Source organism: Benincasa hispida, chromosome 1 (assembly GCF_027475165.1).
Source record: "Benincasa hispida cultivar pf3 chromosome 1, pf3_genome.v1.1, whole genome shotgun sequence".
Lineage (NCBI taxonomy): Eukaryota > Viridiplantae > Streptophyta > Magnoliopsida > Cucurbitales > Cucurbitaceae > Benincasa > Benincasa hispida.
In genome coordinates, this window is record NC_143478.1 from 16,348,698 (window position 1) to 16,371,457 (window position 22,760).

A 22,760-nucleotide genomic window follows, 5' to 3' on the forward strand; every position below is an offset into this window, starting at 1 on the left:
ATTTAGTTTTTGTAATGGTCATTTCCGCATTCCCTAGTTCTATTTGGGACAAATGTAAAGGACAGGGATGAATCTATTAGTTAGGGAAAAAAAAGGTAAAACATTATGAGCTTTTTGGAGATCTAACAATAGGCAATTATGTGCTTAGCCTAAACATCGCTCTTTGGGGTACAATTCCAAAGTCTTATTAGGCAGAATGGATTGTTTGCTACATGTTATAAATGTTTTCGATAATTTATACTTTATGTATGATCTCTATCTTTGCATCGTCTATCTTCTCACAGTAGTTGTTTTGTATTGTATTGTCTTAAAAAAGTTGACGCTTGAATGATTGCATATATGGAAGATAGAGAAATTTCTCAACCTAATGATGGGAACCAAAATGAAACCAAATTATATTGAAATATAAAGAATAAAAACTAACTAGATAAACCATATATTTTCGAGGTTCTTAGGAAACTTCCTTCTTGAAATCTCTCTCAGGTTCTAATTCACTACAAACTAATGCATACCATTGCTCTTTTTCTCTCACTCTATTTATAACCAAAAAAAAAAAAAAAAATCTTTTTTTTTACTATTTACTTATATACCTTCAATAGCACTCCTATATAAACAACTGCCAAATAATGCTTTTTTTTTAAAGTACCAAGTAATGCATTTGAGATTGGGGGCTACAAATGATATTTTTAGCTATATCCTCGAGGCTGTGATGTCAGCAATCATCTCCCTCTACTGGAAATCATAACTCCTTCCAGGTTGTATTCTGTAAAATCACCTTCAATGTGTTTAATCACCTTTTATTCTGCACAACACTGGTTTTCAATGTGTAACTTTAATCACCTTCAATATTTTTTCTATGCAGAAGGTTGGAGCCATTTTGCCCGGTTTACAATATCAGTGGTGAATAAGACAAAAAGAAACAAAATATTCTGTTTTGTTATTTCTATGTGATGCTCTTTTTAGTAATCAGGACCCTACTGTTTTATCAATATAATTTTGGCGGACTCAAAGTCCATGTACACCCAAACCCAAAATATGCTACCTTCTTATTACCAGCAATGTTTAAGGGATTGTTTAGAATGACCTTTTAAGAGCTTAAAAACTTGCACTCAAACACTTTTTTAAGCACTTCAAAAATGATTCCAAACACCTGAATTTCCTCCAGCTTTGCTCTCTTAAAATGAAACCTACAAGTATTGGATTGTCAAATATATTTTAAGTGTCACTTTTTTAAATCTTTCATGCAGGGAGAGAGCTGATCGGCCTTTCCATTGCCCCGATCATCAGCATAGGAGAGAACTTGCTAGAGTATACTGGACACATGTTTAAGTTTAACATATAAGCTGTCACGACTGCACATCTCTCAGCCACTCCTAAAATGGAGGGAAGTGGTTAGGAGCAGTGTTTCAAGGCACAATAGCCCTCTGGAGCCTAGGCGCAAGGCACACAAAAAGGTGCAGGTTTTTTTTCATGAGGCGCACTATATATAAAAAAAATATAATATATATATACACTTTATATAAGTTTATTTACACAGCCAAAACATAGATGGATAGAAATGTGACTTAAAGAAGAATATACAAAAAAAATAAAAGATAGATGAGATTTAATATTAGTCATTGTCATTCAACACCAAGTTAAGTGAAAGGACATCAAAACAATCATAAATACAATTCTAAAATCCTAAAGATCGAACTCATCTTCACTAAATAGGTCTTCATCCTCATTCTCTCCATCATTCGACTTATAACCATCTATATCTTCTTCGTCGATCTCAAAGTCATCCAAATTAACTTGTGTGGGGGTGGGTTGGGACGGTGGTTGTGTGGAAGATGAACATGAACATGAAGCATTAGTCTTAGACTTAGTTCTTGAGGTACCAGCTCTAGAATAATTGACAAGTTCTTTTGCTCCAACAGCTCTTGAAACATCGCCCCATATTAAAGAATCATCGTCGAAAAAAAGATCATCATCCTTTGAATTGTCATTTATTCTTCCAATCAGCCACTCATTACTATCATCTATCTCTTTTAAAGAGATAAGGTTGACGATGTTCCGAATATTATATCGACACTTCAGTGCTCTATTATATTTTATTAATACTAAATCATTCAGACAACTTTGAGCAAGTCTATTCCTTTTCTTACTATGAAGCTGCAAGTGTACACAACAAAAGTTTCATTGTTAACTTCAATTACATTCACATCTAGAGGCACTACAAATAACAGAAGATACCTAACCTGTTCAAAAACGCTCCAATTACGTTCACATCAAGAGGCACTACAAGTGAGACCTAAAATTCTCACAGCGAACTTTTGCAAGTTTGGAGTTGATTGTCCGAAATCATCCCACCATTTCACTATAGATCAAAACTATATTAGTAGTTTTCAATTCGAAATGATATTCAATGTACTTTAATCAAAGATTTAAAGTTAAAGTTTACCTAGAGATATTTTGTCTCTCTATCGTATTGCTAAATACTATCCAAATAGTCCTTCAGCTTTCTTGTATTTGGTTAGCTCTCCAAGTATCTTTTCTTGAATGTCCACAGAAGCAACCATCTTTGTTATACATATATACAACCCATTAACAATTTCATCATCAGCGTGAATATTTGGATTCGAATAATAGAATTTTGGGTTTAGATAATATCTCGCTGCATACAAAGGACAACGCAACTGAAGCTCCCATCATCGATCAATAATTGTAAAAATATCTTTGTAATTTTCTTTCGTACCGTCGAATGATTTGGCAATGGCCTCCTTAACTCTATCCATAGCCTCATAAATGTATCACATGGGAGGCTTCTTCTCCCTATCCACCAACCTAAGTACTCGTATTATAGGGTCGAATACTTTAAGAGCAAATACGATGGTATTCCAAAAAGTTGTTAACAAAATTGTTTGAAAAACCCATTTTCCTTGTTCTTTGCTCCATTTGTTGTTTTTCCATTCGTCCGAAGTAAACATCTTTCTCAAATTGTTTATAATGTTATGCAAGCTGTAACAAACCGAGTCTTAGCTAGTCTAACCAACTCCTTTTAATTAGTAAACTGCCTCATCATGTTTAACAATCCAGAACGAACATAAATGAAATTGCTAACCTCCATGTCTCTTTTCAGTGTTTTACGAATATGTGGGATCTTGTATATACCCTCCAACATCAAATTCAAGCAATGAGCGACACTTGGAGACCAAATTAATTGTGGTCGTTTTGCTTCTAACAATCTCCCTATTAATAAAGTAAAATAAGAACATATTTAGGCTTCTTAAATGTGAGAATAAGCGTAAGACCTAAGAAATTTAAGAAAGAGCTAGTACTTTGTATTCTTACCTGCCATAATATTAGCTGAGGCACTATCTATAACAACTTGTGCGACATTGGCTTCTCCAATACGTTCTGCACCACATTTTTTGGGTTCGATGTAAAATATACATCCATTGGACCCTTTTGTCTTGGCTTATTTGAACTTGGTGCCATTCTTTTATTCGAATTACTTACACACACTTCATCTTCGTCCTCATTCTCAATGCCATAGTTTTCCACATCAATGTCCACAATCAAATTTCTTTGATCTTTAATCTCCTTTCTCTTAGACATATACTCTGTAATCTCTTCTTTCACGTGATCCAGACATTTTCTACATGCCATGACATTTCTATAACCACCAACAAGGTGTTGTTTCATTCTAAAAACTCCTCTTTTTGTGACTTTTGAACAAGATCCACACACTAATGTATCTACATCTTGATCATTTTGAATATTTCCATGTCGGGTCCTTTCTTAAACCGTCCTCAAGCATCTAATTATTAGAAACTTAACTTGATTAGTAACTACCTTAAGAAATTGATCAAAAAATTGAGGATTTGGGATTTGGGAGTCAAGACGTACCAGAATTTTGATTATGGCTGCTACTTTTAGAGGTTTCTTCTCTATTTTGAAGCCTTTCTTTGTTTTTTGATGACAAAACAAAGATTCCAATGTGGTAGCAAAGTAGTGGTGGCTGGCAGCAAAAAAAAAAAAGACTTTCTTCTCTGTTTCTTGAAGAAAAAACAGGGAACTTGGTGCCACTCTTTTATTCGAATTACTTACACACTTCATCTTCGTCCTCATCCTCAATACCATAGTTTTCCACATCAATGTCCACAATCAAATTTCTTTGATCTTTAATCTCCTTTCTCTTAGACATATACTCTTTAATCTCTTCTTTCACGTGATCCAGACATTTTCTACATGCCATGGCATTTCTATAACCACCAACAAGGTGTTGTTTCATTCAAAAAACTCCTCTTTTTGTTACTTTTGAACAAGATCCACAAACCAATGTATCTACATCTTGATCATTTTGAATATTTCTATGTTGGATCCTTTCTTAAACCGTCTTCAACCATCTAATTATTAGAAACTTAACTTGATTAGTAACTACCTTAAGAAATTGATCAAAAAATTGAGGATTTGGGATTTGGGAGTCAGGACCTACCAGAATTTTGATTACGGCTGCTACTTTGTAGAGGTTTCTTCTCTGTTTTGAAGCCTTTCTTTGTTTTTTGATGACAAAACAAAGATTCCAATGTGGTAGCAAAGTAGTGGTGGCTGGCAGCAAAAAAAAAAAACAAGACTTTCTTCTCTGTTTTTTTGAAGAAAAAACAGGGCTGGACACCGGCATGTCACACTCCCTTTGTTCTTTTGATAAAAAGACAGAACACTCTCTGTTTTTTGAAGAGAAAACAGAACTGGACACGTCACACTCTGTTTTTTGGAGACTTTGAGTTGAAGAAGAAGAAAAAAAAAAACTAAAGTTTGGAAGAAGAAGAGATGTTCTGTTTTTTTTTTTTTTTTTTTTTGAAGAAATTGTGAATGAATAATGATTCAAGAAGGAGACGTTTTGAATATTGTTTGAAGAAGAAGAAAGGTGAAGAGACGTTCTCTGTATTTTTTAGGGGAGGAGAAGATGGTTTTGTGTTTTAGTGAAGAAGAAGAAGTTGATTCGCTGAAGAAGGAAGAAGAAGAAAAGACGTACAAACCGTGAAGAAGCAAGCCGTCCAATTCCAATAAGACGTTGATTTGTTGTTGTAGCCATCATAGGACTCATACGTAGTATAATGATGCCAAACTAGGTCTAAAAAATTATATGTGTGTGTGTGTATTAAAATGCAAATAAATTTGCATTGTTTAATTTTAAAAGCAAAATAAAAAACAAAAAAACAAAAACAAAAAACAAAAAACTGATAGGCGCGCCTCAGCACTTCGTGGAAGGCACACGCCTTCTACCGAAAAGGCGAGGCGCCACTACTACGCCTTGCACCTAGGCGCACGCCCAGCCGCACCTTTCAAAACACTGGTTAGGAGATGAAGCCTATATAAAGAGCCAAAAGGACTTCAAGGTGGTGGAAGATGGACATGGAAGGATAGGAGAGATCCCAACACACACTTCCATCACACTCTATTAGATGTTATGACATTAAATTTGCCTTCAGCCATCAACTTAAGCTTCTGGGTCAACCAATGATTTAAAATGATATCAGGGTAGAAGGTCATATGTTAAAATCTCTGCAATGTTCTTTCCTCCCTAATTAACATTGATTTCCACTTGTCGGGCCTTCTACATATTTCAAGCCACGAGGGGGAGTGTTAGATGATATAACATTAAATTTACTTTCACCCATCAACTTAAGCTTTTGGGTCAATTGGTGATTCAAGAGAGTCATCCTAGTCAACATGTAGTTAAGGGATTCCATCGTCGAGAGTTTCCTATATAAAGAGGGCTTAAGCTAGGGGATGTGTAGTCAAGTTCCTATGGGAAGTGTGAGGTTCATTGAGGGTTACCTTGATGAGGGACTTCAATTGGTTATTGGAGTGAAGTCATCAACAGGCTTAGCCAAGTTTAGTGTGAGGCCGTGTTAGGCTTGTTACCTAGGGTTGGTGCCTTGGGGAGTGCATGTAAGAGTGACATGCATTGTAACACTATTCATGTATAGGAGATTTGTATATAGGGATTGGGAAAGAGCTCCCTGTAAAGGTTGGCTTTTGTGGCCTTGTTACTTGTGTGTTTGTGTTTGCTTATGTGTCCAACAATAGTTGTGTGAGCCTTTCGAGAGATCGTTGTGAGTCATGTCCAACGAGAGGCCTGGGAGAGTAGAGGAGAGTAGAGGAGAGTGGTTAATCACACACTAGCGAACCACATTATGGTGAGAAAGGTTGACTAAGGGATGTTCTGCAAACTAGTCCCAGAACCCATGCACATGGGCAGAAGCCTAGAGCACCTCTTAGTGTCGCGCGAGAAAGGCAAAAAATTTAGCTTGACATTTAGTTTGAAATCAGGCCCATGGCATAAGCCAACGTTTTGTGGAAGAGAGAAAAAACAAGCTGAGGAAGCTGATAGTTGATAAAGCTAGGTGGTCAAGGTTGGACATGGTTTATCGATTTTTTGAATTGAATTAGGAAAATGGATTTGTAACATTCCCTAATCAACAAAGAGTCTGAAATATATTCTTGAGACTTTTTCATTGTTCTCGAGTCTTATATGAGTTCATTTTGGACAAAATTATCAATATTTTTCTAATTTTTTTCTTTAGATCAGAAGCACCAAAATATAGATTAATATAAACTAGATATCATACAAAGGAAAAGGACACACAGAAATCATTCATCATAGTGTGGTTTATATGAACAGGGGACCAAATTATCTTTCAGGGAGAGAAATCAAACCACCAAATCATTTTCAGATTAATGAACAAACATCTAATACACAAGCCCAAGCTTCTTCGTAGTTTCTACATAAATTAGACTGCTTGTTGTGGCTGCATGGAGAGTTTCAAAGCGATGAAATCACCGTGCCTTTGCATCATTCCCATGAAGGAAAACTTTCGTCCGTTTAAAAAAAAAAATAATCACTCAGGTTACATTCCCTAATCCAACTAAAGCAATATGCTAAAGTCACACAGAGTCTTATGTCATATAGATTGACTGACAAGTGAAAGTAAACGCGGGACATCATGAATGATATATTAAAAGATCAGAAAGGTGTGTTGAACAAACAAGGATCTGTACACAATTTTAAATCAAATAAGGTAGCAAAAGGGTTACCTCGTACGCCAGTGTTTTCCTTCCACTAACCTCCCTGGCAATTCTCAATCTTCTGCTGAGCAACATACTCCCGTACTTGTTTAGATTTAATTCTCATACCAGAAATTATCTCTTCAGTTGCATCAATAATTTGTCTAGGCAAATGGGTCTCCAAATAATCAAACCACTCCCCAAGTGTCATCTTCTTCAAATCTGGCACCTTCTCGGCCTTACAAAGAAAGCCCTCATCATGTGAAGCTATCCCATCAGCAACCTCTTCGCAACCTTCTGAAATAATACACACATCTTGGTTTTCATCTCGATCACAAACCTCTTGAGGGCTAGACCCACTACCTCTTTCTTCAACATTAGCATTCTTCTCACCTTCTCCATCGTCAACCAGTTTATTTTCTCCTAAGCTCTTCTGCTCGACGTTTTCACTATGTTCCAGTTTGATAACTGTATTACAATCCGGTGGTGGCTCATTTTGCAATTTCTTTCTTCCCCTAGTTCCCGCTCTCGTCTTCTTTGCCCCAGCCTTTACTTCATCACCCACACATGAATTTTCGGGGACATTCCCAAGAACTGAATCTGTGGCCACACACACAGTGTTCTTCGTTCTCCTGGTACTTCTTGCAGTAATTTTTGGGCCGGGTTCGTTTACCACATTGTTCACATTCTCTGACCCTCTTCCCACATCTAAATTGTCCTCAATCTTCTTGCAATCTGGTACTTGATTAGCAATTTCACCTTTCACACCCCTGCCCTTTCTGGACCTTAAACATCTTCCACTCTCTATCATCGTGTCATTACATCCCCCAACTACCTCTTCCACAACCTTTCCTCTTCGACCCCGAGTCCCTGCAACTGATACCACGGCATCGGAACTTGTACACTTGTCCGCAGCTTTCCGTCTAGGGTTTCGCCTCGACGGACACTCTTCATTACTGTTTATTCTAACCAAAATCGAAGTCAACTCGCCGCATTTAATGATGTCGCCGTCGCTTAAATCGAAGGCATCGTGTGGAGGAAGCTTGGTATCGTTAACGAATGTGCCATTTGAAGAATCGAGGTCCCGAAGCATCCACTTGCCTGATACGGACTCGGATTCGATAGAGAAGTGCTTGGTGGAGATGCCAGCGTCTTTGATGGCAACGGAATTACCCCGAACAGTGCGACCGATCCGAATTGTCGTTCCGGGTGGAAAATCTAGGGTTTCACCCTCGCGAGGGCCTTTAACCATGATGAGAGTAATTGCAGAGGATTCCATCGAGAGGAAGTGAAGAGATGAGTCGAAATCTCGAATTCTCACCAGTGAATTGAGAAGCTATTACGCCAAATTGAAAATTGTAAGATGGGGAAAATGGAAATGGAAACTGGAAAGACGGTGTTCTTCACTCACAGTTTGAAGTTTTGGTTCCCTCCACAATTCCACTTCTCTTTCCTCTGCTTTTGGGCGCGGGGTTTGAATCTCAGCCCAGCGGAAAATAACACATATGGCCCTGTTTAATTAATGCTGTGTTTTTTTATATTTAAAAATATTTATACTTCATAGGAAAAAAAAAAAAAAAAACTTTAAAAGTATAAAAAAAAAATTGAACTTTTTGTTCTAATGTACAAATATTTTTTAATTTTTTTTATTTATAAGAATTTTCTCTTTTTTTTAATGATATTTACATACTATGTTCTCTAGCTTTTTAGATATTATCTCCTAAAATCAACCAAGGCGACTCTTCAAAGCTACGAGACCAATGGCAACGTCATCTGGTGAGATCATATGGGCTTTCTACGGTTGATCTCTCGAAGTACCCACCTCACGTTTTCAACTACACTGGCAGTGGTCAAATTTATAAAAATCCGCTTAAATTAGTCTCTCTTTTTTTCTTTTTACAATTTAAACTAGTCTAATTAAAATTAGTCAAAAGTAATAAATTTAGACTCTATTAGGATAGAGTATGACATTATAAAAATGATCATTGAGATTATCTTCTTTAAAGTTTTTTTTTTCTTGGTGGGGTTCTTACAATGTTCTATCACAGCTGGAAAAGATAATCATAAACAAACATCATCTCAAGAAGATATGGTGAGATCCATGTGGAATAAATCACGGATCTCACATACATGTTATACATATAAAAATTATTTATGGAATAAAAAAGGGAAGGGATAACTTATTAGAATTTTGGAGTGTAATTGAGAAAATTTATAAGGGATATTATATTCAAGTCTTAATTTAATTTGATCTTAGATCACGTTTACCCCACTGTAAAGGTAAAATAAATTAAACGCAATGTGAAAAGTGGGCCCTATTTTGGTTAAGTTTGATGTTGTTTAATTGCGTTTCGTACTCGTATGTGATGCTCACTTCTAAGACTGTAATCAAAACTCGCAATTTGATTGAGTAGCAGAGAGTGCTCAATCTGGTTGTGGTTGAAAAGTACGTGAGAATATCGTTACCACTACCGATACTGTTACTAATTACAATGAGAGAATTATGAAAATCAATGAGAAAATCATGAAAATGTCACAATTACAATTACTGTTATTGATTTACTCTAAACGATAATGATAAAAGTAAAAAAGACAAATTATGTTTGCAAAATAATTAGATAAACATGATCAAAAGTAATCTAATTACGCTTATGATTGAGGCGAATTACAAATGATCCATCAATGGAATCTCATTACGATTAAATTACTTTTTATTATGGATAGGTAAACGTGGCTTTAAATCAATCTCAAAAAAAAAAAAAAAAAATCAAAACTGAAACCAATTTGTTAGAGTTTTGAGATTGGCTATAGGTTTATTTAAGGCAAGGTGTTATGGTTCTGGCCATTTGCATGTTGTCACATAAATTGTCCTAGTTATTAATGTAATAAGTGTCATTCCTACTATCCAGATTTTCCTTATTTCGAAAATTTGGTAGATTTGATTTTTTGGATTCTTTCTTTCTTCATGGCCTGCCAAATTCTTTTTGAGGATTTTTTTCCTTTTCCAAATGAATTATTTATTGAAGATTTTGTGCCTTTGCTAGGGTTGACCGTGATTATTGAATATTTTAAAGAATTATTTTTTTTCTGGTGTGCGACAGCATTTGATTATCGTGAGAAAGTGTTTTTGTTCTTGGTGACCGATATGTGTAGCATCGTGTTATGATCTTTACCCATTGTATTCCACTATGCAAATTCATCGATTGATAAATGTAAAACATTGAAGATTGTTTCAATCTTGGGGGAAGCCTAAGACTTCATTATAAATAAGGGATTATCGATCTTAAGAGGAGCTTGATACTTTAATTCAGATAAGGGATCCTTGGTCTTAGAGGGAGCTTGAGACTTTAATTCAGAGAAGAGATTCTCAGTCTTAAGGAGAGCTTAAGACTTTAATTCAAATAAAGGATTCTCGGTTTTAGGGGGAACTGTTGCTTGAGGAGAAGTTCTCCATTTTAGGGGGAGCCTAAGGTGACAAGTGATTGAAAAGATAACTTTAAGGAGAGATGGAGTCTCTTACATTATGGAGTGCCAAAGTGTCAACCACTAATACTCAACAACACAGGGGTAGAGAGAGAGTCTCGCATCTAAAGAGAGCCTAAATGTTCATCGAGTTAGGCTCTACTTAAGTCAAAGTCATTACTTTACATATAAGTACTACGTTGTAAATGCTTGACTTATTAATATTAATGGATTACCTTTCCTGGGCACTGATTCCAGACATAGATGGCTTATCATCGAACTGGGGTTAACAAACTTTGTGTGCCTTTACTTGTTTTTCTTGCTGCTAGTTTGTTGTGCTTGTTAGTACTTTATGTTTAACATTCGTATTTCAATTGATGGGTTATCCTATCATTTTTTCAATTGATATCAGAGCGAGTCACCTTTATCTCAAGTGTTTTGATCATGAACGGGATAAAAAAAATGTGGCTCTAGCATTCACCCCCTATTCTAGATAGAATAAACTATTCATAATAGAAAGCACAAATGACTGCTTTTCGGAAGTCAATTGACAGCAAAGCGTGGAAGGTTGTGGTCACAGGTTGGTCATATCCAACCATTAAATCTGATGATGGAAAGGAGTTCTTCAATCCTGAATTACAATGGACAAAAGTTGGAGATGAAGCATCATTAGGGAATTCTTGAGCATTAAAGGCTATATTTAATGGCGTTGATCACAACATATTCAAACTGATTAATACATGTATTTCTGCTGAGGAAGTGTGTGATATTTTACCTGTTGCCCATGAGGGAACTTCAAAAGTTAAAATGTCAAGGCTATAGTTATTAAATTCGAAGTTCGAGAATCTCAAGATGCATGATGATGAATCTATTGTTGAGTTCAATGTTCGGTTGTTGGACATTGCAAATGAGTCCTTTGCTCTAAGAGAGAAAATTTCACAATAAAGACTTGTTTGTAAGGTGCTTAGGTCTCTACCTGAGAAATTCGAAATGAAAGTTATTGCCATCGAGAAGGCTCAAGACATAACATCCTTGAAAGTTGATAAACTATTTGGTTCCTTGCTCACTTTTGAGATATCCCTAAATGGAAAGCCTGAGAAGAAGAATAAGGAAATTACTTTACAATCATCAATTGATGATGAGCATGATGATCCTAACAGAGAGTTTGGGGATTCCCTTGCTGAATCTATTTCATTGCTTTCAAAATAATTCAATTGTGTTCTCAAACAATTTGGAAAGAAGCCTGACAATTTTAGTTCTAAAAATAATGAGTCTTGTGGCTCTCTTCCTCTCAAGAAATTCAAAATTCAAAATAGCAGGAAGGAAATTGACAAGTTAGGGGCTTTAAATTTTCAAAAAGAAAAGTCCTTCAAATGCAGAGAGTGTGAAGACTATGGACACTTTCAAGCAGAATGTTCTAATTTCTTGAAGAAGTAGGGTTAAAGTTATGTTTTAGCTCTATCTAATGATGAATTTGAAAACGGTAATGACTCACATGAGGATGTCAAAGCACTTATTAGTAACATTTCATCTGATGCCTCGTCTTGTGAGATTTTTGAGTATGATGTGTATGCAGAAAATTTTCACGATGTTGGGGTTGATGCCCTAATCTCTTGGGGTTCTATAGTTTGTAAACCTTGTATGAACAAACTTGTATGTGATTAATAATATTTGATATTTTATTCACTTTGTCTATGAAATATGTGATATTTTAGTTGCATTAACCACAAACCAATAAACTAACATCCAAGGTTATCGTTGTAACTTAAACATATATGTGGAGACATACAGGTGGATCATGTTTAAGTGATAAACCAAATGGTCTATAGTATAAAGATAAGACTGGGTACCTTATACTGGTGACACTACGAGTATGGCTCGCTTTGTAGATGTTACAAATGTTGTAAAGTGCTACAAATGATCTGATCCTAATCATTCATGTGTTAGACATGTGAGCGGAGATATTTTATACAAATGAGTTTGTATAAGATCAGACCACAAAATGTTTAGTCTCATTATATAACACCATTCATAATAGAGACTTTCATTTCACCGGGATGACCATAGGTAACATGACCTTAATCTTGAGCGAGTTGTGAACTTCTACCTATGAGGGTAGTCCTTTGATTTGTATGGGTGAGAGTGGCCAGATCGCCGACTCAACAAGCTTACCATTTTGGGGATTCGTCTGATTGAAAAATTGGGAACACAACTACACAAGATGGAATTCACTGCTTCCCTGAAGCAAGGGTAAGTAGAGATAAATTGCTCCCTTAAGGGTTGATTCCGGGTTTTGAACAATGTGGCGCCATACCTTCTTATGGCGCGAGAGGGGTTTAGTCATAACAGAGCTATGATCTATTGTTCATTAGAGGAATCAGTGGTACTTAAGAAGTTAAATGTAACAACAAGGGCAAAATAGTAATTTAACCCAGTTGTACTTACGAGCAATTTGTGAAGGGTCATCATATTGTTGATTGGTTATATCCAATGGACACAAAAATATATCTATAGTGCGAAGAGTGCAATTGTCAATCTTTAATGGAGTGTCCAACATTTAACAGATGGTGGATAATGTAATTAAAGAGTTCAATTTAATTATTTATGTACCATTGGAGCTTCAAGCTACAGCTCCATAAGGTCCCCTTAGTAGCTCAAAAGAATTTAGTTGAGAATTATTTTTTGGGTTAATGTGAATTGTTCAAATTAATAAAAGGGAATTTAATTAAATACGATATAATTAAGTTGATTCAATTATATATGATATAATTATTATAATGTATTTGATACATTATAGTTTAAATTGGAGGAAATAAATATTTGAATGAGATTCAAATATTTGCTAAATTTAATATAAATATGATTTATATTAAATGCCATAAAATAGAGAAAAAAAACTATAGTTTATATTGTATATGATGTAATATTAAAACTATAGGTTATAAACATAATATGATAAATTGGTTATCATATTTATTTATATCATTTATTATTTTGGATAATAATCCATTTTTCTCTTTAACCACCTTAGTGGGTGGTTAATTGGTTTTTTTTTATGAAAGAATGGAATAAAAGATTTTATTACTCTTTTTTTCCATACGTACGATAAAAATAACACTACACGAAAATAGGAGAACTTATACGATAGAGTTTTCCACTACACGATTGAGAAGATTCCTATACGATAGTTCTGCCTCAATCTTCTTCCTTCTTCAAACTCATAAAATTCCTCCTAACCAAAATAGTCAGAGCTCAAAACTCCTGGATTCTCACTCCGAATATACTGAAGGTTCCTAGTGGTGGTGTCTTCATTTTTGGTTCGTGAGTTACTTGAAGAAAGTATTCAAGGTTGTTGTGTTCGAAGTTCGTGATTGTTTGAAGGGTTTATGCGAAGAAACGTTCTTCGAAGGTATAATCTCTTGAACCATTTTTCTTGTTTAAAAAGCATGCTGTAATTTTAATTAGAATGCATAAATTGTTTGTTTACTGTAAATTCGTGTTTTCAATCTAAATGGAATTTGGACGATCCGCTTCCGCTCATGGATCTCTTTCATATTGAGTTCCTTCAATTGGTATCAGAGCCAGGTTTGTATTATGATTCCAAATTCCATTTCTGTATTGAAATCGTTTATAGTAGAGGTGGGTTTTAAGTTCTGCATTGCGTTTAAATGTTGAATGTATGTGGATGGTTGTTGATGGATGTTTGAGGATAGTAATCTCTGTTTATGGCTTTCTGTTTAAATTATAAAAGTTAATTTGTAAAGGTCCCTGCGTGTTTGGACATTAAACTTGCAATCGAGTCTGTATTCGTTTGGTTTTGAATCGTTCGTGAAGCTTTAGAAGAAAGGTTGTAGTGTGTTTCGATGGAGAAGAGAAATGGTGGTCGCATTGTGTAGCTAGAGCTAAACGATTGTTTATATTTTGCTATGCATTCGTGTAGAATTTTCTATATGATCGTGTAGCATCAACTAAATGATCGCATAACTAAAGCTACATGATCGTGTTGCGTTGACTGCATGATCACATAGGCGCTCGATAGATAGACGATCGCACGGTATATGATACTCGACGCAAGGCATGCGTGCTAAACGATCATGTAGACCATCATGCTCATCTCACAAACAGTAGTTAGACGATCGCATAGTATACGATACACGATCATGTAGAGTTTTCTACATGATCGTATTGTATTGGCTGTATGATCACGTAGGCACTCAATGGGTAGACGATCGTACGGTATATGATACTCGACAAAAGGCATGCGTGCTAAACGATCGTGTAGACTATCATGCTCAGCGCATAGACAGTAGCTACACGATCACATAGTATACGATACTCGACTCTCGCTATATGATCGTGTAGACTATCATGCTCATCGCATAGTCAGTAGATACACGATCACATGGTATGCGATACTCAATGCACGTTGCACGATCGCGTGGACTTTTATGCTCATCGCATAGTCAAAAGCTACACGATCGTCTATACTCGACGATCAGGAGTTTGCTACATGATCAAGCTGCAAGGGTTCTTGGTGGAGCAGTCCAAGGCAGGCGGTTCAAGACCCAGTTCACTTCTTCTAATTCACTTAAAAGTCCATTTTTCACCAATCTCTCAATCCTATTGAAATTGATGTGCCCTAAACGTAGATGCCAAAGTTGGGCATTTTCTTTTGGGAAAATTTGTTGACATTTTGATTGAGTTACGAAAGTTCTAAACATTTCAGTATTATGGAGGGAATTAATGACTAACGACCTTAGAACATATAAATTCGATTCCAGATTTGCCGTGCAAATAAAGACACCATCTTTATGAATAAACGCTTTACTCAAATTGAAAGAAATAGTGTATTTACATTACAATAAACACTTTACAGAAATAAGGTTCCTTTTTAGTTCAGGAACAATATATACATCATTTAAAATTAGAAACCTATTCTGTAAAGTTAACTGGAGTCTTCCCACTGCCACAACTGAGACGACGTGCTCGATGCCTACTCGCATCGTCATCTCACCAACCTCCAGCTATTGCCAAGATCTAATCCCCTAAAAAGAAGAACCACTAGAAGAAATTCAGGCTTTAATGTCGATTGGCAACCGACATTAAAAATAGTATTATTAAAGCTCTTTAATGTCGGTTGCCTTTAATGCCGATTTTAAACCGACATTAAAAGACTTCAATAACACCAATAACACAGCCTTCAATGTCGGTTGCAACCAACATTGAAGGTCTTTAATGTCGGTTGCAATCGACATTAAAGGTCTTTAGTGATTAAAGCCCTTTAATGTCCGTTGCAATCGACACTAAAGCCCTTTAATGTCCGTTTTATCAATTATTGTCCCTTTTTTAAAAAAATTTGTTGCCAAATCCATTTTTTTGGTCAAAAAGTATAGCATGACACATCATCATCGAACGTTGTGGCTATGACATATTATTCATGTATGGATTATAAATATATTATATTTAATCCACAAATTCTAGTATAAAATTATAATTTAAAAGGGGTACAATAATTCAAGCCTTAAAAACACAAATTACAAGTAATACAAACATTATGAGTTTACTGCCCCTCTTCACTTGGTAAGTATGAATCCCTTCATAATTCTTCTTGAACAAACCCTCCAGCTTCAGCAGTGTTTGGTTATAGGCATTTTTGTCTGACCACTGTTGTTCAAAGGATCACAAACAATAAAGGTTTAAGACAAAGGATTGAAAGTGAAAATGTGATCAGAATTCATATTCAACTAACCGTATTTATTGGGAATGTGCATAAATGGTACATTCAAGGAAAAATTCTTATAGTGAATGTGTTGAGTCTAGAGTTCCCCAAGAAAAAGCATAAAGAGGTTGCGATACTAAATCTTTACTCCTTTGTTGCACCTGCAAAACAAGAAAACTCAATAGTTAAATAAATAGAGAATCTTTTTTTTCAAGATCTTGAAGAAGAGAAGCTTGGTTACCTAGATATGAGATACGAAGACGATGGAAAATTTTCGGCAGCATAAGCAAATTTAGCAAATTTATAACTATCAGAATTCCCAAAAAATGAATATTCAAGAACACATACATCAATAAGAAAATTTAGCTCACAATGTACTTCAAATTTCAAAAGTTGTCACAAAAACTACCATAGTGCATGAATAACCCACAAACTACCATAGTGCAACCCACAAACTCAAGCACCTTGAATCAAATATAAACTACAAATAAATAGTACCCATGAGTCATAAACGGGTGTTACATTCTAATCCAATATGGTCCAAAGAGAAATAAGCACACTATAACTTCTTAAACAAGAATTTCCATATCATTAGAGTCACTTGAAAACACTTAAAAACTGTTATTAAAACTGCAAGCATTCAAAAATACACTTACCAAGAACAATTTTTACGTGAATCCCTTGCTGTTGCAATAAATCCATCTCCTCTTCACCCTTTCCAAACATCTAAAAAACACATAAACAACACCATTAAAACTTTTACATGAATCTCTTGCTGTTGCAATGAAGAATCCAATAAGAATAAGGCCAACAAGGTAGTCCTTTCCCATCTCTTACTATGCTTCAGAGACCATGCAAGGTACTGCAAATGCAACTATATTAAGAACTTTGTAACTGTGAATGTCGAAATGAAAAAATGGTGATTACAAATAAATGTAGAAGTAAGAACTAAAAATGCATTGTAGGATTGTACTTACAGTATCTCGTTCATGAATGAGAGGTTGAAGGAGGGACGTATAAGAAAAACCAAGCTTCTCATAAAGCTGCAAAGAACTACCATTTCCACCAGATTCCTGAAGTAACACATCCATTGCGAAAGAATGATTTCTGCAACATTAGGAAGTATATGATGCATGTACTGTTTCGTACTTCAACAAAAATTGATATGCTTAATTATGATCTTCAGATGTTAATAAGCAAGGTCGTGCTTAATTATACTTGGAGAATCTTTATTTGTAGAAGGTGATGAAGACATTGTTTTCTAGAACTTAGTAAATTATACAAAATAAAATAAAGATTTAATATAAGAACCCTCTTTTTTATCCTTTACATTCAATTGAATTTATGCTAATTTAGTTATTAACTTTTAACAAACGCCAATGTAACAAACTTAGAAATAGAGTAATTTCAATAATAATAATAAAAAAAAAGAGTTTGTATATAAAATTAATCTTGATTATGGACAAAATAGAGTATTATAAAATATAAGCTCTAATGTAGAGTTTCTTTGAAATCCTATCCCACCAATAGTTTACTATTTGAGAAAAGAACACCTATAAAAAGATAACAAATGCAACAATGTCAAAATAAAATAAATAAAGATCTGTAACTTACAATGATCGACGACAGTAAAGTAAACTCGATGGTTATAGCTTGTTTGATGAATGACATGAAAAAGATCTGTAACCCAGTTTTTTAAATTAAAAAAGGAAAAATAAATAAATCTAAGACTAAACTTACGTTTCAACCGACAGCAGTTGACGACCTCAGTGGCAACGGTGGCAGACGACACGATCGATAGTTTACTATTTGACAAAGGAACACCTATAAAAAGATAACAAATGCAACAATGTCAAAATAAAATAAATAAATAAATAAAGTTTTGTAACTTACAATGATCGACGACAGTAAGGTGTACTCGATGGCTATAGCTTGTTCGACGAATGACATGAAAAAGATCTGTAACTCAGTTTTTTTAAATTAAAAAAGGAAAAAAAAAAAGAACTCTAAGACTAAACTTACGTTTCAACCGACAGCAGTTGACGACCTTAGTGGCAGCGGTAGCGGACGACACGACCGAGCGATAGCAGTAGCGGATGAACACCACCTGTAGTGGATGATCTTCAGATTGCTTATGAATATAAAAAATAACGTGCTTATGCTAAAAGCAGACCACGGATGGACGACACCACAGCTGTACGACCACGGACGGATGGCACCATGAACGAACGATCACGGACGGACGGCAGACAACCACAGACAGATGACGGGCAACCTGATTTGCACAGCCAAACTTGGACGATGGACGACCTTTCGCATGACTAAGGCTTGGGGTAAGAGAGAAATGAAATAGTTTAGTGGTGCGAGAATGAAAATAGAAAAATTAGGGCTTTTTCATTAAAGTAAGAAAAATAAATAATAAATCAGACCTTTAATGTCAATTTTAAACCGACATTAAAGCCTATCTTCAATGTCATTTTAAAACCGACATTAAAGATCCGTGTTTTTTTATTAAAAAAAAAAAACTGATATTGTATCTCTAGTTTCACTTTTTCCAACCGACATTAAAGGCCAAAATTCTTGTAGTGAACAAACATGGTTAATGGCGCCTGAATCAATTATCCAGGCAGAATCATCATTCTCCATTAAACAAGTTACAAGCATTAGTAAATCACATTTACCTTTATTCGCCTTGGCTGCTTTCTTCTCCTTCAGATATCGAGGACAGTTCCTTTTCTAATGTCCATCTTGGTTGCAATGGAAACATTTTCCCTTAGCAATTGGTGGACGCCTCCTCCGGGCGACAGGCAGTGGGTTAGCAGGTGCCTTCCCTTTTCCCTTATCACCATTCTTCTTCTTCCCCTTTGTAGAGTTAGAAGTAAAAGGTGCAGACTTCGTTCCTGAGGTCGAACCATGTTCCTGAGGTCTAACCTCTATGGAATGTCCTTGAGGATGAAGCAACATTTGCCTCACCCTCCTGCCTCTCCTTACTTTTCAATAAAGATTGGTATGTCTGCAACTCGTTGAGGAGAGTTATAAGGTTATATTTCACTTTGTTAAGAATCACATTGCTAACAAAGTGCAGGAAGCTCTCCGGCAAGGAATGCATGATTATGCTAACTTGGCTGCCCTCATTGATGGTAGACCCATTCAACTCCGCCACATTGAAGTGGATCATCATGTTTAGCACATGTTCACGAACAGAGGTGCCTTCTTGCATTTTGGATTTGAATATGTATTTAAGAGCCTCATGCATAAGTTATTCAGACGGTTGTCCAAACATCCCCCACAGAGACTCCATGATCTTACGGGCTGAGACCATAGGCTTATGCTTCTTGGCCAAGATGTCAGAAAGACTTGTTAAGATATAGGCTCAGGCCTTCTCATTCGCCCTTGTTCATTGCTCGTATACCTCCCAAACATTTCGAGTGGCATTTGAAGTTGGAATAGAAGGACAAGACTCCGGGAGAGCGAATATGAGATCCTCGATGATTAAGATCATCGTGATCATGTGTTTCCATGTTGAAAAATTATCGCCAGTTAATTTTCGGCGCTTAACAATGATAAGGTGGCTGTAGCCATTTGAAAAAGTTGCTGAAAATACGAACAAATCTTGATTAGATTTTTCTAAACCACTTTTAAACCAATTTTTTTTGCAAAACAGTTTCAAGTACCCTAAATTATAGACTTCTATTTTGCAATGATGCCCTAGTGAGTCAGAATAAATGCAACTGGAGGGGTGATCAGTTGCCCCTTCAATGGGATGAGACATTCTCAACAATTAGGCAGAACCAACTCTTGGAACTGAACCTAATAGCTACAATTTTTCGGTCCAGAATCGTTAACATTTAACTATCCGTGTAAGTGTAACCCCTCATTTTCGGTGCTAGAGTTCCGCCCTAATGCGCTTACCGTAGGGAAAAGACAGATTAGGACAAGAGACTAAGTTACTTTATCCTCTTACAGGCGATCAAATAAAGAAACGCGCAAAACTGTCATCCTTTAGGGGGACATTCCCAGGGTGCCTCGAGGTGATGCGCAGTAACTTTATTCAACCTAACGAAGGAGACCGAGGGATATGCTGTCGCACTTCCCACTCCCACTTACTATGAACATTCTCTCCATCCATCTTGATATTGACCTACCCAAATAACATCCGTTGGGGGGACACGCCAAAGGTGCCGCGAGGCCGAGGATAGATCTCACGGTGTGGACTTTAGAAGAAAAGTGAAAGGTTTAAGTGAAGCATCTTATGCCTCACGTACCTCCCACTGAATGTTCTACCTAGGGATTCAGTAACCTAGACAATCCGGCTACTGATTTTAGTCTAAGTGGTCTTTTTAAAGCCTACTCATAAACAACGTTTGTTTATGAAATATAAACATGTTCAAGTAGTCACATTTAAACACTTTAATGGATTGTCCTTAACTTGCATGCATGCATCAAATCTATCTAATTCACTTTTCCAGGTAAGTTCCCAGGTAGGGGTGTTATGTTTCTGTCAACTTAAATACCCCAGCCTAGACAGAACCAGCCTTAGACAAAACATCCCTTATAGGTAGATTTGCTACACTTTAACCTTTTATTAGCCAATTTAATCCTATTAAACTGATTAAAAGATTAAAGCCTTAGGGTTGCTAATCATATTAGAACCGTGATCTTAGGTCTATGTGATCCAAGTTTTAAACATTTTAAAACCATTTATTAAACCTAAGTGAGCATGCATGTCTTTCTTATTTCTTTTAGTTCTAATTTTTCTTTAACTCTTAAAAAGAAACAACTAAAAACCCTTGCATGTCTTTCTTATTTCTTTTAGTTCTAATTTTTCTTTAACTCTTAAAAAGAAACAACTAAAAACCCTTGCGCATAACGAGGCGTTTATAACATTTATAAAGTAACTTATGTGTCATGCTTCATGCAATGTTCGATTATTACTATATAACTTTTATATAACACGTAATAAATAAGCAAACATACTATCATTCACCCTTATACCATAATAATTATAATATAAAGATGATGCATGTCAATGCTTTTTATGGATGCATAAATATAACTCTTATATTATACAATGCATCAGCATGCTCTTACATAATTAAAATCATGCTTATCTAAATTATAACAATTACAATAAAGAGATGATGCATGATCAGTGCATAACCTAAGGTGGGATTTACTATATGTGCATACCATATGACATATAAAACATACATTGCATGTATTAAACAAATAGATTAATGGACCGGAATGAGCCTTTAAACCAAAAAATCGGAATGAAAACCCTATCTATTACATCTTTCATCGAGCAAACCGGTTCACAGGCGAATCGGGTCTTGAACCGCCAGAGGTCTTCATCGTGTAGTAAACTCCAGCAGGTAGACGATCGTTCAGCGCGCACTAGACGATAGGAACTTTAGCAAACGATCATGTAGACAACGACGAGGCTGCGAAGTCTGATCGTCCAAATGATCGTGTAGCGCGATGACAGGTAAATGATTTACCTTTAGTTACTAAACGATCATTTAGTCAGTTACTAAACGATGAATCTTACTGACCTAAATGATCGTCTAGCGCGCTCTAAACGATATGCGAGCGTCTGATCTTCTAACCGATGCATGCAACTTGGTAAACGATTTATCTTGCGATGCTAAGTGATCGTTTAGTCAATTATTAAGCGATGAAGCTTGCTGACCTAAACGATCGTCTAGCTCGTGCACGCATTAAACGATACTCAGCGATCGCGTGCCTGATCGTCAACCCGATACGATCAATACTTGATCGCATACCCATCGTTCAACCAATGCATTAAACCACGATTGCATAGTCCTTCGTCTTCACGATGCGATAGACAGCGATCGAATAGAACCTCTTCTGCACGATGCGATCAACCCTAGATCATCTCCTTCCTCGAAGAGCAGCAACCTTTGCCCAGAACTTCGACGAACGACTCAACACTTCAAACATTTTGAATACAGACTCGATTACGATTATTTATGCCCAAAAACGTAAGGCCTTTACAAACAACTGCAAATGTAAAAGGAATTAAACGACCGAGGCAATTCATCCCGAAAACATCCATTAATCTGGCACATCCACAGCAGAATCAACATTTAAAACAGTGTAGAAATGCACCCACTATGAATTTATGTGTTATTTCGTTGCAACAGATGAAATCGGAGTATCAGAAACCTGGTTCAGATATCAATTGAAGGATCTAACATCGAGATTCCATGAGCGGGTTTAGATCGCTCCCATTTCACAGTGACCGAAATACAAACGACATACATTCAACACATATAGTTATGCATCTAAAACTTATTATCAGCATGCTCAGAATACAATAAAAACCATGGATAGGGTTCATACCAGATGAAGACACTTTTTGTATATCTGAACCCTCAACAGCGAAAAACCTCCCACCGATCTACCAGCACCCGGCAAGTATGTCGTCTGCAACAGTACGATCCGAACGTACACGAACAATGCAGCAGGGACTACACCACCACAAGAGAAACCCAGGTAT

General features: G+C 36.0%; 1 protein-coding gene and 1 pseudogene across 4 annotated transcripts; both read right to left on the reverse strand.

The window, feature by feature from the left end:
* Positions 1–373: 373 nt before the first annotated feature.
* On the reverse strand, positions 374–8,633 carry LOC150038279 (FHA domain-containing protein At4g14490-like). Of its 3 annotated transcripts, none has more exons than XM_039021249.2 (2): positions 7,087–8,633; positions 374–763 (listed from the first exon to the last, which is right to left on the reverse strand). In XM_039021249.2, the coding sequence occupies exon 1, from the start codon at positions 8,333–8,335 to the stop codon at positions 7,112–7,114; it is 1,224 nt and encodes a 407-aa protein (XP_038877177.1). In that variant the 5' UTR covers positions 8,336–8,633; the 3' UTR covers positions 374–763; positions 7,087–7,111. The 3 variants fall into 3 exon arrangements, with proteins under 3 accessions (XP_038877177.1, XP_038877180.1, XP_038877178.1); XM_039021252.2 differs by having other exon boundaries at positions 374–802; XM_039021250.2 differs by having other exon boundaries at positions 374–812.
* On the reverse strand, positions 1,092–7,112 carry LOC120069476 (uncharacterized; annotated as a pseudogene). Its single transcript, XR_016532319.1, has 3 exons — positions 2,444–7,112; positions 2,241–2,359; positions 1,092–2,154 (listed from the first exon to the last, which is right to left on the reverse strand). The product of XR_016532319.1 is annotated as an uncharacterized LOC120069476 (transcript).
* Positions 8,634–22,760: the final 14,127 nt, after the last annotated feature.

What these genes read in the sequence shown, in the direction of transcription:
- LOC150038279 (XM_039021249.2), bottom strand. Translation starts at nt 8,335, where the DNA reads ATGGAATCCTCTGCAATTACTCTCATCATGGTTAAAGGCCCTCGCGAG.